Genomic DNA, 16,255 nt, shown 5'->3' on the forward strand with positions numbered 1-16,255 from the left:
AAAGTCTTTCCATATTAAATGTGAGTTTACATCATTAAATTTGTAAATGATATAAACTACCGATTCAATTAGACTATCAGAATACTCTTTGAAGATGTAAAACGCATCTCTAACTGGAGCTTTACAGACAGAGATAACCTAGAAATGTTTTTGTAGTCTAAAATTTATGCTTCAGGTGCTCTGGTACACTGTGGGTGCACTGGGGAGAGAGTGGAAAGAGTGACTTAAAATTATGAGCCAAGAAAAAAAAAAAAAAAAAAAAAAAAAGAACTATCTGAGATTATGGAAATCTAGGAAGCATAAAACACTCTATTTATCTTTGTGAGACAAAAAATTATGAGCAGTAATATAAATTTAAATGTTACTAGTATTTTGGAGGTCATCAAGAACACAGTGTAGAATCACTGACCTGCACAATAAACACTAAGGAGGCAAGAAAGTCAGCAGCTGAGAGATGACAATTACATGTTTCCCACAAATCAAAAGAAACCCAGAACAAGAACTATGGTAATACTGACGCAGACACTTAAACTTGACCATGACAAAATGAATCCTACGAAACACAGGGAAACAGAGAACACACAATACTTTGACAGTTTACTGTGAATGCTGTCTCCTTCCAAAAGCTCAAATGTGAAGAATTTATTTTGTAAGTAGAGCTCAAAAATTTGCCAGCTTTTGTACCCCACTGCATCCCTCCCTAATGAGGAAACACACCAAATAAATAATTCCAGTAATTAAGTAACAAACAAACAAACAAAAAGCTGAATTTCAGATACCTATTGAACAGTTTTAAACATAAACACGAAATAGTATTTTGCAGCTTTCCACTCTCCACAACAAACTCAAGGAGCTAATCCAATTTTTCCTTTAGTTTTCACATTCACAGAGATTGGCAGCAGTTTGTTCAAGCCTTTTAAATTATATGTTCAGAAAATAAGATGTTCTAATTTAAAAAACAAATAAATTAGGTATGTCTGCCTGAAAGTATAAATCTATTTTTAAAAAGGTCAAAAGATGAAACCAGCAGCTGCTAGCTACTTTGCTAGTTCGTGCAAAAATTCAGACGCAGTTATATAAGCTAACTGCATGGAGTTGACAGTATTTTTACATGTGCAAAATCCTACATACCCAAATGCAGACCACATACAGGTGAAAAAAAATGCATTTAAGCAAGTTCTCCATCAAAGCTAAGAACTAGAATTATGAACTTAGAAATCCATTCACTCTATTAAGAGAAAATTATTAACATTCAGAACTAAGATGGCATTCTGCAAGGAAGAGTGTGAACAGCCCAAACAGTTAATAATTCCACAAGACACTTAGACGTGACAGTAAACTTGTTAATGAGACAATACACACTACAGTTAACTACTAATTTTAGAATGTCATTCACAAAAAGAAGACTCTGATATTGTCAGAAGCAAAAAGATCCTCATTACTGATTCTTTATTGCTTTTACTGTGGAAGGAAAAAAAACCTTCACAAGTATGCAGTTCTTGTGGAAAAATCAAATGAACAATACACATAATTTATGGGACTACCCAAAACGCCCTTGAAAAGGATAATTGGGCACCTTGAGACAAGTTTCTCCTTGGCAACAAGGATGTAATTTTGGACAAGGCTTGCTCTATTTCAGCAAGTTCTGAATTTTTTCCCCCTCTCCAAATAAATTACAACTGAAGGCATTCTCCTGTGTAAATGAAGGAAAACTTCATGTTCCCTTGTCCCAGGAGATCAAAAAGGTCATGTTTTTATCACAAAAAAAAGACAACCAAACATATTCCTCAAGCTCATTTTCAATGAAAGTGATAGCTACAGTAAATATAAAAATACCTTACTCTGCCACTGATTAAAGAATGTAATCTGTATCATCCTTAAATAGTCCTCTTAGGGTGTGTCTCACCCACATCACAGATTTCAGGATCCCTAGAAGCAACATAACATACTTGAATTTGCTAATGCTTAGTTTACATGTCTCTATTAGTTGACTGTAAATAAGTATAACATGTAAAATTCCAGTCTCAAGCAAAAGAGCCATTGGAACTCTCATTCTCCTAAACTTTCCTGTCTTACTGTACTTGGTTTTGTCTCTGTTCATCACCCCATCTTCAAAGCAAACCCAAGCGTCTTCTGATGGCTTGCTCACAGATACACATGTGAGGTCAAAAATAATTTCCTCCCAATTCTTGGGTATCCACCAGGGCAGGGGGGGCATGGATGATCACAGATGACAGAGCCAGGGACACTAAGCCGCAAACAAACACTGGTTTATATTTACAGAAACCTTCGGATTAAGAAGGTACTATCTCACTGAACCAGTTACACAGGTCTGCTCACCCACTCCTTGGGCAGGCGTATCTAGCAGCCAAGCCTTCTTTTCCTCCCTTGTAAATGCTCCAAGAGGTTCTATCTTTGATTCCCAACTCTTCCTTTCCACTCCTTGGCTCCTTTCCCTCCTATCTAACATACAGCAAAACGGCATCCTTCACCACAGGGTAATATCAACAGACCTGTTTTCTTAGCAGCAAGCAGGAAAGAGGCCTTCTCTTCACCAACTGCAATTAAAAAACAAACTGCAACCTAACAAAAAAACTTCCAAAAACCACTAAGTTCCACGGAAGACCCACTTGCATATTACTGTAAGAGATGCAAATCAACTGAACTCTCGAGCTCTGAAGACTTTTTCTTGTTTGCAACCATGTGACCATAAGACCCAAAAGGTTTTGTTTCTGTTTTATTTGTATTGAGACCAATGCAATACAACTATCTTTTCATTCAAAGGACCAGCTGCTAAGCAGGCAGCTCTTTAAACTTCGATTCCCTTGAAAGAGTAACTAAGAGCTCTCTATGCCTCTGAGCATCCTTTCCTCTAGCACGGATGTCAATCTCTACTAACACTACCAGTAAAGCAAATAAACTGTCTTAATTCATTCCCTGCTTGTAGGATACAACAATATAACCTTTCACCATGTGTTGGTTGTTTTTTTTAAAAAAAAAAAAAAAAAGTAGCATGCATTATTTCAACATTCAAAATGATGAAGGTAAAGAAAATGCACTGTATGCCATATGCAATGGAATAATTAATATTTGCCTCACATTTGATCAAAAGTGCTTCTAACTAAACATAGGCTGTAGAGACAACAGGTATTCAAGGGAATTAATGGAATCAAAAAAAGCCAGTTTAAGGTTTCAAATAAAATCTCCAGTCAAAAGATATCTTAGCATAAAAAGTATGACATCAATGAAGTAACAGGAAGTCTTTCATCTTTAATTTTTCAGCCAAGGGATTGTGATTAAAGAAACATTGCATCCTTTTTGAGTAACAGCATTTTAGTTTGATGTACAAGAACTACTAGGATGTAAAAGCACCGTAACAAAAAAAAAAAAAAAAACAACAAACAAAAAACCATAGTGAAAAAACTGGTGTATCAAATGACTGGACAAAAATAACACAGTAATACCAATTTATCTATGTTTTTAATTATACCAAGCCAAATTATGTGACTAAGAACATTGAACACAAGGCATTTTAGGTATTTTACTCCAAGTTCTTCACCAAGCCCCCAGTGTCTCCACACACACATAATTTTTTCTTACAGACTGAGTATCTGAATTACTCTATTCCTGTTTTAGTTCTATATACACTTGAGAAAAATACCAAAAAATGAAACTAAGTTGTATTTCTTCAACTGTTGTGATTTTCCTGGAATTGAGTATTAAAAATACCACTAAGCAACAGCAAACGTATTAAAAAAACTGATGACATTTGAAAGGAATTCACATTTAATTTTTGTATATCTTGGGGAATATTAATGAGTAATCTGAATTACTATTAAATATATTTAAAAGTATTTCTCAAGTTAAGCTCATTTTCTTGCCATCTTCTACACTACCTGCTAGCCTGCTGCTCTACTGAAATAAAATGCTTCCCAAAAATCAGATGGAATATTAACAACTTTGTTCCACTGGATAGATGCTAACATAGACTGACAATATGCAAAATAATTATGGTTTGGTTTTTTGTTTGGGTTTTTTTTCCACAAATACAAAGCATCTTTACATAAAAGAGAGCTCAACAGCAGCAAAAACTGCTGTGTAAGATCAAACTATTTCCAGACTGCAGAAACATTCTTGATAATATACAAAATAAACACTTAGGTTTTGTTTATAAGGTGTTTTGAGATCTTTTAATGGGAGCTATAAAAATGTATTGGTGTATTAAATATTTTTCACCAACCTTATCAGAACTTACTACTAGCAGCACTACTTTATAGATTAAAGAAACTGAAGTACAGAGAGAATACTTTATTTGGTTTTGATCACAATACATCAGTGTCATACCAAAGTCAGAAGTGAGTACAGACTCAGCTGTTCAAGAGGAATCACCAGATCACTAGCAGGACTCTTCCTTTCTTCATAAAAATCTATTGTGTGCAAAATTTTTGTCACAGAAACACCATTTTGCAAAACAATGTGACATGACACATGACTGTTCAAGAGCCAAAGGCTAAGAAAAGCCCTAAAAAAAGTGCAACTATGAGAAGCCAGTAAGTAATCTCTACAAAAAGCAACTGAGACTGAAAAATGGAGATTTTTGACTACAGCTTCTGTAATCTAGAAAAATCCCAGTTTTACCTTTGATTTCTCAGTCACTGAAACCAGTATGCCACAGGTGTTTTGTTTTTTTTTTTTAACTGACTCCTGTCTCATTTACAAGAGCATCAATTTTGTTACTGAGAAAAAAAATATGTAGTACATGGGCTTTACCATAGGCCAAAAAAAATAATCTAAGCATTTAATCAGGAGCTCAGCACACCTAAGTCAAAGCAAGCTCTGTCAATAAATCAGAGGACAAAGGCCCCTCTAAACAGGATTTTATTTGCTTTATACCCTCCCCAGGTGATTGACAAGGCAAAAGCTATTACAGTACCTATAAAAGAATGACCTCAGGCACATGACCATATAAAGAATTTTAAATTAATAGAACACAAAAAAATGGCATCATGCACTCAAGCCACCCTACTCAGCTTCAAGAAAGTAATAGTGCATAAATCTATTACAAAAGAAGGAACTAAAGAAGTTGAGCCCTTCACTGTAACCTAAACCCGGTGCTGGTACAGAGCTAGTATAGTCCCCCCTGCCCCAGCTATTAAAACCTTGCCCTAAGATATTTATATCAACTCCACTTTAGATAAAGGATCATCTAAATTTTGTAGATTCAGCTAGAGTTGGCAACTTTTGATTCAATCACACCATTTGGTTAGAAAACATCTCTATGCTACCCCTTTATGTCTGCTTCACCCATTTTAATGAGCTGAGTGTTTTTTCCCCCGTCTCTCAAGTTCATTTGCTTACGTACTTCAGTCATCTGTTGCTACAGCTCTTGTATTGCTGCCTGCTGTCTTCTATTCATCTATTTTCCTTCTTTTCCCCATAAAATAAGGCTTATTCTGTTGTGTGAAAAAAGGAGTGACCCCCTCGCAGTGACCCCACGGTAACAGCTACAACCTCAGAGCTGGTGGGTGTTAATGCTCCGACAGAACTCCCCTACTTTGTTCAGGAAGCTGCATGGGATCAAGAAGCTGATCTTGGTCAGTATTTTGTTTTGGCTTTCCAGTTGGCCTTATCATAAACTCTATTTCATAGGAACAGAAATCAAAGGAGGAAAAAGGTAATGTCATCAAGGGCCCATAAAACATACCAAACCCCTGGCTTTCAGTGGCTACAGTCAGCTTACAGAACTACTCCCAGATCTAAACTGACATCGTACATGTTGCTGGCAGACAAATACAAATGCTCATTAACTTCCACCATTAACACCAAAAAAAAAATGGAGGAAATGCAATTTCCTCACATTAGTGTCAGATGCTTTGAAATCAAGGGAACTCCTCTGTACCCGAGCATTTTAGAATGGCCTAAGGAAAACCTGATTCCTCTCTCCTCAATTTCTTTATATCCTGAAAGTTTTCTGGAGACAAATTAACAAACAAAAAAGAACCCATAAAAAACTACAGTGACTCTTTATAAGCGATAGTGTCAATGATCTACTTCATCCCATTTCTCCAAAACATTCTTTAAAATTGTTTTGAAACTTTTTCAAGTTACTGAAAATTTTTTCTTAGAAGTTCCGAAATATTTTCTTACCAAACAATTTTCTTCTCTTATTAAATGCAACCGCACCTACATCACAAAACGTAACCTTTAGAAATTGAAGTGTCACCTAAAAAAACCCCTAATCCCCACCTGCTAAAATCTTCAAAGTTTCATTACTTAGGACAGTTTTCTCCATCATAAAGAAAAAAAAAGTTGCTAGCAATATAAAATGTCTTTAGAAAAGATCAAGCAGATTAAAAGGCTTCTCTAGATACACGAACTGGAGACATCAGCGACTGAAATAGAATTTCCACTCCATAAGAAACTCGTATCTTTTAGCATTTATTTTATAACAAACCAGGTAGAAGTGTTGAAGCATCAACATATTAGTATAAAACATTCCCAAACATTCAGTTCATAAATATACAAATATTTTTTTTGCATCATATTTTTAAACAGAACACTGTGGTATTCCAGAACCAAAACATTTAAATTTATTTGACACTTAACTACATCTGCTGCATGAGCTGTACGAAGATCCAGACGAGCAATTGTTCACTATGTGCTGAACCCTGTAACTGTAACACATATCTCAGAAGATAACTTAGCTATACAGATTCCACAGACTGGACAGAAAGAAAACATTATGTACAGAGAAAACATCCACAGAGAAACCTAACCCATAAGAATGCTGGGTTAGAAGACTTACGACCCGAGAGACACAGGCATTCTAAAGATGCTTGTTGAATCAGCTAGAAATTAAATTTTTATTTTCTCACTAGAAAACAGCAAGAGAATCTCAACAGAGAAAACATGATGGAACATTCCATGGTACTTCTACCGACACCAACAAACCCCTACTATGCTATAGTGGAAGAGCAACAGACCGTCAACAAGTCCTTTATATCAAAGTGCTGACAAAATGGCAATCTAAAGCTCACAAAGGAAATAGAAAAATCTTCCTCATTTTTCCATGATGCCCACAGAACTAACACATCCTTTTCTAAAAAATAAGGCAACCAAGAAAATTTCCAAGATTCATGTTTTAAAAATCAAATGAAAAAAATATAATATTTCCAGTACAACTGTTATCCTTTTCATCCTGCCCTGCCCCCTCCATTAGAAAAGAAAAACAAACAAAAGATGTGCCGGAAAGCTTAGTGAAGCTCACTAGAAGTTCTAAGTTTCTATATATTTTGTATGGAAGAACTCAAATACCATAATAGTATTATTTATAATCAAAATATTATTTAACAGTATATGGCAAGAAAATTACCAGATGTTGACACATTTAATACTTCAGTTACTTACAAACATGAGTGCAATATTTTGCAAATAAGTATTTTCTCAAACATCTCAGTTTTTTAAGTCCCTTTTTGTCTTCAGAATTATAATCATAAAGTTACCGAAAGATACTGTATTTCAGTTGCAGACCAAATGGCAGCTACCAAAAAAAAAGCTAAGTTCATGATGAAAATGAGAGGTTTTTCCCCAATTACCCCTTGCAAATTTTCTGAAAAACCAATGAGATGATGCTGGCTACTACTGTACTGAATGCACAAAACAGCTATTTTACTATCTCCAGTGATTCTCAGTCTTCAATGATACATTTCATTCTTTACAGTAAGCAATACGCACTTATGTCTAACTCAAAAAAGTCAAATGAAATCCTCACGAATGCTCTTAAGCTTAAATCGACTCAGAAGCAAGATCTGACATAAGAAACATAGCTGCATCTTCCAGATAAAAAAACATTTTTTTGGTTGGGCTTTTTTTCCAAATGGAGACTTACAATCACTTTAATACAGTAATCAACTACTACAAGCAGGGCCAGCATCAGCACCTAACCTGGTACTAATTAATGTCTGATATATAGTCCACATGCCAAAGAAATGCAATTTTAAGCAGCTGCAGAAACTGAATAGGCTATGATAGAAAGAAAAAAATGCCCTATACAATCTACTTACTAGCATGCTTATCTGCAAGCATTATAAGGCTGTTGGAAATATCTCTTCGCCTATAAAAACACACCACTTTTGCTTCCACGTTCCCATTGGCAGTCTACAAAAGAAAGATAAATCAAGTCAGAATGTATCCTTCCTCAACTGAGTAACACAAATTCAATGCCCCTCCCTCATTATTACTAGTTCTCACATGATCAGTCAGGCTGCAATGAACAGAATTACCCAAGTAAGTAAATGCTTCCTGACACTGGTCAATATCAATTTCAGATCAGACAACAATATTGATTATAATTATTTAGTCCTAAGAATTTATACATTATTCACTTGTTTAGAGACGTAAAGTCAGTATCATGTTAATATAAGAATCCTTAAGACATATCAGAAGCTTGTGAACATTTCTTTGCCATGCAGATTTAGACAGAAAAGTATATTACAAAGTACTCTAGCATTTTTTTTAATCATATTTAATATAACATGGTTTAATTGAGAATTCACTGCAGCTCATAAGACGAAAGAGCTATTTAGTTCACAGTTGTTTTCACAACTCATTATAGGGATCATGCTCTTTAGCTTGATAATGCAAAGAATCTACTAATATTTGAGGAACTGTATAAGAAGTACAAAATTTGTTAGTTACCTGGAGTCACTTATTTAAAACTCAAGATGTGGCACTGAAAAGTATCATGTTTTAATTAAGTTTCTTACCATAAAACCCCAAAACATCTTATCTCTGCTAAAATGATAACAAAAGCATTTCATTACGTATTTGTGTAACATCTCCATGTTTGCTCAATGCCTTTAACGCATGAAAGCACATAAATCACAATTAAGGTATCTGGACTGTATCCTTGAAACTCTCTTTAAAAAAAAAAAAAAAAAAAAATCAATACACGACTCTGCCATCCACAAGCAAGATTAAATTACAGCAATGCAGTTTAAAGATAATAAACATTACATTCAGAACATGATTGGAATCATTTCAATTACTGTAAATAAAAAAATACTGTTCTCCAATAAAAGTCCAAAATGATTTGCCATGCACAAGTTCAGTGGATGTTGTGTTGGACAGCACTAACAGGTAATGTGGTTGATGTCTGCTACGGAGTAATACTATGTCCCATTAAAAAGAAGAAAACCATTTGCAAGTCACCGTTTTTTTGATTTACTTTCTAACCGCAGGGAAAAAAAAAACCCTTTATCATTATTTACATCACGATTGGCATTTTGATCATTAACTTTTGGCATAATGTATTGGTAAGTTTTAATACTGTTTGATAGAATAGTAAAAATATGCCATGCTAAAAAAATACATCAATAAAAATCCCACACCATTCTTAGTAGTACAAGAGTGAATGAAAATAATCATGCTCTCCCCAAAATGACACTGTGAAAAGCCTCCATTCTTTCTAAAAATACACTCAGGATAAAGAGAGCGAATACAGTCTCTATTCCTATTCAAAAGCCCATCCTTCATTCACAGCTGCCAATAAGAAGAGCAATAAACAGCCACAGAAGTCACATATTCTGTTATCTGATCACTGCAAAGTCTCACTGATGCCTACTAGCTCTTTACACTTACACCCAAAAGCAGACACATTACATGATCACCATCATTCCAGATGGATTCACAGTGCCATCACCACAGAAAGAATTAAATTGATTCATTTCCTCAGGCATTTGTGGGGTTTGATTTGAAATTTTTATAGCAGAGTACCCCTGTTCACCAGGAGTGATCAACTGGGTGTTTCCTTAGATATCAGGGCAAAATTACAGGATGTCACATAGTAAGGTTTCAGTAACTGAAATATACACAACATAGACAGCAAATTTCAAGAAAGTGAAAACAAAAACAAACCCAAAGAAAAAACAAACAAAAGAAACCCAAACAGAAAAGGCTACCACAATGGAACCCTTATGGGATGGAAATCATTCACTGTTTTTTTTGAAAAGTGCACTGATTGTTGTCAAACGTTAAGCAAGAATCTTAAGACACCTGCATACCTTGTTAAGTTCTTCAATTCTCCGAATGAGATATGGATTGCTGGAAGAGTTTTCAAAATAAACATAATCTGCAATGAAAAAAGGGAAGATATCAAAATACCAAAAAATAATATGTAAAAGCTTATCATTAGCGGAATTTTTTTTTTCTAAACCTAGCAGCTTTAAAAAGCTGAGATTTATTAGGAAATGTTCAGACAGCAAAGTATTTCTGCACTGAGATTTAACATAGTTTATTCCTAAATTGTGGTCATAACTGCACTACAGGTGCTTTAGCAATCATGCTGAAATAAAGTTATATGCCTCGTGTTGGAGCTTACAGCGTAATTCAGTAATCTGCACGCACCATTAATCTTGATATAAAGGCGGCAGCTTCTCACAATTGATTAGGGAAGATTTAAGAAGCCAGTGCTTTAGTGAGTTTCAATATTATGGGAGATAAGTATTTTGTAAGATAGGCTACCTGACATTTATTATCAGCTGCTGTAGTAATATGGTTATCCAAACAAGTCACGCACATTTTACAATACTTCCTTTTCTTGCCTTCTCTGTTCAACAACATGCAAACTATATTAAGCAGTAATAGTCATGAGGTTAGTGAGGCTCTCCCAGGACAAAATCTCTTATAGCGTAATTCACTTAAGAAGTATTTTCATGGAGTATGTGGAAGTTTACTCATATCCTCAAAGCTGCTCCCATGTAACATACACAGAATTGACATGCAGCACATTTCCTTCAACAGATTTCTCAACACTTGTTTTTGTCAAATGAAAAACTCTCATCAAATACTAACCACACTTTATATTTAATATTTGATCTCTGCACCGTGCATCTTGCAAATTTTATTTTAAAAAATTGGGGGGGGGGGGGGGGGGGACGATAACGGTGTATCAAACTCTTCTACAACACTTTGACACGACAGTAGAGTGGAACAGAACCTCGGGTAGCCCATTGAGCTCTAAAGAAAGAATGTGATCTCAGGATGTTGTTCACAATCACCTATTAAGATTACAACGAAAAAAACTGAGCACTGATGACCCGAGAAGCAAACTCTACCCAGATCTCAACAGCGCTGCTCAGAGGATTACTCTCATGAGTAAGGGCTGATGGGATTACAATCTAAATGCCCTAATGAAGGAGTACGCAGATGGAGGACTTGTGGATGTGTATCTCAAAACAGAGGCAGAAAGAGCCAAGCCAGCTACTGTCGTCTCTCATGTACTCGCGTCTTCCCTCTCACCTCAGGCTGCTGGGGTGAGAGCAGAAGGAGACAAGCCATTTTAGAGCACCAGGCACCGAGGAGCCAGGCGGAGCGGTGCACCTGAGGCAGGGCGCCAGGCAGCCAGCCATGCCCGCTCAAGGCAGGGCAGCCCAAGTCCTCAGCGTCTCTTTCACCGGGTGGGAAGAGAGGCGTCCGCCGTGTTCGTTACCGCCGAAGTGCCCCCCCTTCGCCCAGCGCCAGGCAGTCGCGTATCTGCGCGCTGCTCAGGGGTCACGTCGTCGGTAAGCAGGAAAGCTGACAGAAATCCCCCAGTTACACTGCGGGATTTATTATTTATCCCCGGCAGATGAAGGCAGGCGCGAAGTAACTCGGCCGTTAAGGGGAGGGAGGACGCGGGGGCAGGGGCACGGCACGGCGGGAAGCGCTACCGGGCGCCCCCCGGGCCGGGCGCCGGCTGCCCACGCCACGCCGCCCAGGCCCGCCAGGCCGCAGCGGGGCAGGGTCGAGGCAGGTCCCCGGGCCGGGGGCGCGCGGCCCCCGCAGGCCGCCCCCCGCTCGCCCCGCAGGCGGGCCAGCCTGCCTCCGTACGCCGGCTCGGCCGGTGGCCGGGCAGAGGCCCGCCGGGCGGCCCTGCGCCGCTCCCGGGGAAGGCGGCGAGGCGCGGAGGGCAGCCGTGCCCGGCCCGCGCGGCGGCGAAAGGGCAGGAAGCCGGCGGCGCCGCTCCCCCCTTCTCCGCGGAGGGCGGCGCTGCCCTTCTCCTCCTCGGCGGCGGGGGCCGGCCTCCCACCCGGCGCACAGGGCTGGCGGAGGAGGAACCTGCGTCCTCCCCCTCCGCCCGCGGCAGGCCCGGCGGCCCCTCTGCCGGGACCGGCTGCCGCCTCCCGCCGCCCGCCCGGGCCTGGCCGCCCCGCTCGGGGCCGTCGCACCGGCCGCGGCGGGCGAAGGGGCCGGCGCCCCTGTCGTCGCCCCGGCGCGGCGCGCACAGCCCGCGGCTCGGGGGGGACCCCCGGCCAGGCGCCGTCCCCGCCGCCGGGCGCAGGACCCCCCGGCGCCGGGCGGGCGCTGCCGCGTCCCGACATACCTCCCACTCGGTACATGTTGGCCGCCATGTCTGCGCTCTGCGCCGCCCTCGTCCTCCTCCTCCCGCCGCCTCTGCCGGGCCGGGCGAGCAGGGAGCGGCTCCCGCGGCCCCCCCGCCGCGCACTCCCCCCCACCCTGCGCCACCCCTCCCCGCCCGGGCACAGGACGCGACGCCGCGCCTGGCGGTGCCGCCGCCTCGGCCGTTTCCCGAGCCGCCCGGCGAGGAAGGGGTTAAACAACCGCCCCCCACCGCTCCCCTCCCTCCCCGCCGCGCACCGGCCCCGAGGCGGGTCCGAGGCAGGGGCCAGCGGCGCGGGGCGGCGGCCTGGCCGCAAGTGGGACGGCCCGAGCGGGGCGCGGGGGGGCGGGGGCGCGGCTGCCGGCGGCGCGGAGCGGGGTGCCTTACCGGGCCGGGGGGGCTCCCGCCGCTTTGTGCCGCACCTCGGGAGCGCCGCCGCGCCCGGGGGAAGCGGGCGGCTGTGCCCTTCCTCTCCAGCCCCCTCTGGTCTTTTTGTGGTGGTCGCCGCTGCCCCGGCGCCGCTTTGTCCTCTGCCGCCCAGGGAACTCTCCCCTGAGGAAGCTCTGAGGAATAACCCAGGGAAAGTTTGTAGCGCAGCACCTGTTGGCGCTCGGTCCGGCGGCCCCTTTGTCCGCCCTGGGCGCGGGCCGGGGCCGGGGAGCGGGCGGCAGCCGGGGCCAGGCGCGCCGAGCCGGGCGGCCCTGCCCGCTGCGGGCGGCAGAAAGCGGCTACCAGGGGGCAAAGATAAAGGCAGCAGCTCGCCTCGTCGTCAGGAAGCGTTGAAGGAGATGCTTACATATCATCCGATGAGAGGGGTGCTTCAAAACCCGTCGATATTGATGTAACACGAAGCTATTTCCCCGAGTTTATATACAAAGTTCACGCCACCACTGCCGAGGCGTGCGCTTTACAAACACATTGATCCAGCTGTGGAGTGCTTCCTTGCGAGAGGAATGCTTTCTGTCATTTTCTTGCAAGGAAGGTGATGATTTATTATTTGTTTCGTGTCCTGGATGTTTGTGCGTGCAGCTGGAGCATTACCACACTAACACCTCACTTCATCCTGAGCTGCTGGGAAACTTGCGGATTAGGAGGAGGATGAGCTTCCCTGGAGTTTCTAATGATTGCATGCTCTCTTCCCTTTCCACCCTTAAGTGAACCTGTAACTACTATTAGGTTAAGATTTCTTCTGCTTGCAGGGCACTTTTAAATTCCTGAGTGACTACTTTGGTCAGAGGCAACTTGAGTACCAAATTCCTTAAATACATGAAGCAGGTGTACGATACAGTGATTTAGTCGTCTCTAATACACAGCAACACGTTCATGCATTGAAAGGAAAAACTGGAAATCTTCCTCTGTTTTGCCTCCTGACAAGAACATCTGTGGCAGCTGAAAAGAAAGTCTGCAGACCTCCTTGGGAAGTCACAACTCTGTCCGGCTGGTTATTTCTAGAGGCACAATAACGCTACCTCAGCAGAGAACGAAATACAAATAGCTAGAAGTTAAACGGGGGGTTATTTTTACTCTTGTGGTTTACTGCTTGGTAAATGAAACAGGTTAAACTTTCAAGACAAGGGAACAGTTAATTCAAATATTTGGCTTGTTGCAGACATTATCAATTAAACAAAATGCCTTCGAGCTCTTTCCCTCAGCTTAAGTTTGCACTTCGACATTAGAGGAATTTTCCACATTTTGAAGCTTACAATGTACCCTCATCCAGAAAGGAGTAGATTTTGATAGAAACAGACTCTCGCTTCCACCATCTGAAGGCATGCCCTATGGAAAATGAAAGCTGCTCCTGAAGACACAGAATTCACCTCTCAAATTCATGAGAGAGCAGCCCAGGAAAACCCGTGGTCCCAGACTGCCCTTTCAGGTTGACAGCCTGAAAACAGCAAGAAAAAACCCCTTTATTTACAGCTGCCTGAGGCACACGTCACAGACCAGATAAATAATGACTTTTATACACCTTGGTACCAAATCACTGGGCCTTATTATTCACACTAACACAGTTTGCATAGCCACAGATAACATCACGTGATACCGTATGGTGTCATGCTGCTGTATTTGTGCAGTTTCAAGTCACTGCTGCAAGCTGAGGGAGGTAGTAGGTACAGCTAGCTGTGGTTGCGTACCAAGTTGGAGGACTGGCAGTACATTTTACTTTGGTGTAATGTATACAAAAGCCTGGATACAGTTTATTTTCTGTGCTATCTCAGTGCATGGAATGTAAAAAATTGAAGTTATGTAAACATCTTCATTTTTCAAGGTTAAATATAATGGAAAACTCTTGTTTCAGCCACAACATTGTTGAGAAAAAATTCAGATACAAGCTTCGTCTTAACCTGGTAAATGAACTATATTCAGCTACAGACTCAGATTACTTGTGTTGTTCAAAAGAAACCACATTTCTGTAGCTACTTAAATTGAAGTTGCAATATAGATTATTTCTGTTAGAGATACAGATTACCCAGGAACTTAATTTCACAGCTTTTGTTGTTGTACCATCCAGAGCAGCCCATCATTCTTCCTCATATTCCTCCAAAAAGTAGCCAAGAAGAGGAGTGTAAAGGATACTATTAAAAGGTAGACCAGTTCCCCAGTCCAGGCTCACTAATGGCCCCCTGTGGTGAGCTAGCTTAGCAGTACTGAAGGAGATGGAGATGAGGCGCTGGAAGGATGGCTGCCTGCAGATCTTTCATGGTATTTCCAATAGTGTCTATCAACTTCTCCAGGCCACACCCTCTTTATTGGCTCTTTCACTTTAGCATCATCACATGCACTTAAATCACATATATTAAATACCCATTAAGCTGACTGGAGCTATACAATTTTCTTACTGTATTTAAAAAAATGCAATATTGAAATACATTTTTTTGATTAAGGATAATACAAAAAAGTTTAATTTTTTCTTCATAGGATTCTTGCATCAGACAGAAAAACTCACTACTGATGTTCTCTTCTTACTGGGTCTGCAATAGTGGGAAAGTTTCAAAAAGCTCTGACAACCTTATCACCCCAGAAAGTGGCAGAATAAGGGAGTTACCCTTGCAGCTGTTGTGCAGCATCCTGGTTTGTGTCCTGAGTTTTCAAAGGTTCCAACCCAGCATCTTCTCTAGGTAGTAAAAGCCTGAATCTTAACACGCACACCCTCCCCTAAACCCCACAAACATGCTCACAAAAGACACCAGTACTGAAGACAAATCTTCCTCAATTACTTGCTTAAGGATTAAACTGACAGTTCAGGGGTGTATAGTAAAATCTATTTGTAGAGGTGTGTTTAAGAATGGAATACTTCAGGATCTTACAGGTACAAACATCTTATTGAAATCAACAAAAGCACTGGAGAAGAGAGCTGCTTGAACCTTAATAAAAGGTGCTCAGCCTCTTGTAGAGCTTTCGTAGAGGCTCACCCTCATGCTGATGCAATTGAAAGGAAAATGCGTTTAGACGGCCCCATCCTTGGGCTGTACTTATGGGACCTGTCTAACTCGAATTGGCTGAGCCTAGAGTTTCTTTTCGGCATGGGTAATCTGGAAACATAGGAAACAGCAGTGCAGGTTTATGGTCTTTTCCAACCTAAATGATTCTATGAGTTCACAACCAAGGGAAAGCGGCTCCCTTGCTAGCAGAACTGCTAAAACGAATAAACAGGCTGCATGCACATAACGCGTACAAAGAGTTAAAAAAATACAAAGGACTTCACAAATAATCATTTCTTATTAGCCTAAACTCCTGCTTATACTGAGAGTAATTCACTGCCATAGAGGACATCGGTAGTTCGCGGACTTGTCCTGCAGCTCAAAAAAAGGTACGTAGTCTGTACAAACTCACTTTCATCTAGTGTGAACAAACATGCCAGCTAATACAGCTGTG

At 41.3% G+C, this 16,255-nt stretch overlaps 1 protein-coding gene across 4 annotated transcripts in view; it reads right to left on the reverse strand.

Annotated features, from left to right (window-relative positions):
• Positions 1–12,486, reverse strand: part of MTA3 (metastasis associated 1 family member 3) — a 135,903-nt gene extending 123,417 nt beyond the window's left edge. For 3 of the 4 annotated variants that reach the window (XM_055725907.1, XM_055725908.1, XM_055725905.1), the window contains exons 1-3: positions 12,362–12,486; positions 10,062–10,129; positions 8,064–8,157 (exon numbers count right to left, since the gene is read on the reverse strand). In XM_055725907.1, the coding sequence (XP_055581882.1) occupies positions 8,064–8,157; positions 10,062–10,129; positions 12,362–12,389 (190 nt within the window). In that variant the 5' untranslated portion in view covers positions 12,390–12,486. Of the gene's footprint in view, positions 1–8,063; positions 8,158–10,061; positions 10,130–11,298; positions 11,951–12,361 lie in introns of those variants that run through there. The other variant, XM_055725906.1, reaches the window with a different exon arrangement.
• Positions 12,487–16,255: the final 3,769 nt, after the last annotated feature.

This window comes from Falco cherrug, chromosome 13 (assembly GCF_023634085.1).
Source record: "Falco cherrug isolate bFalChe1 chromosome 13, bFalChe1.pri, whole genome shotgun sequence".
Lineage (NCBI taxonomy): Eukaryota > Metazoa > Chordata > Aves > Falconiformes > Falconidae > Falco > Falco cherrug.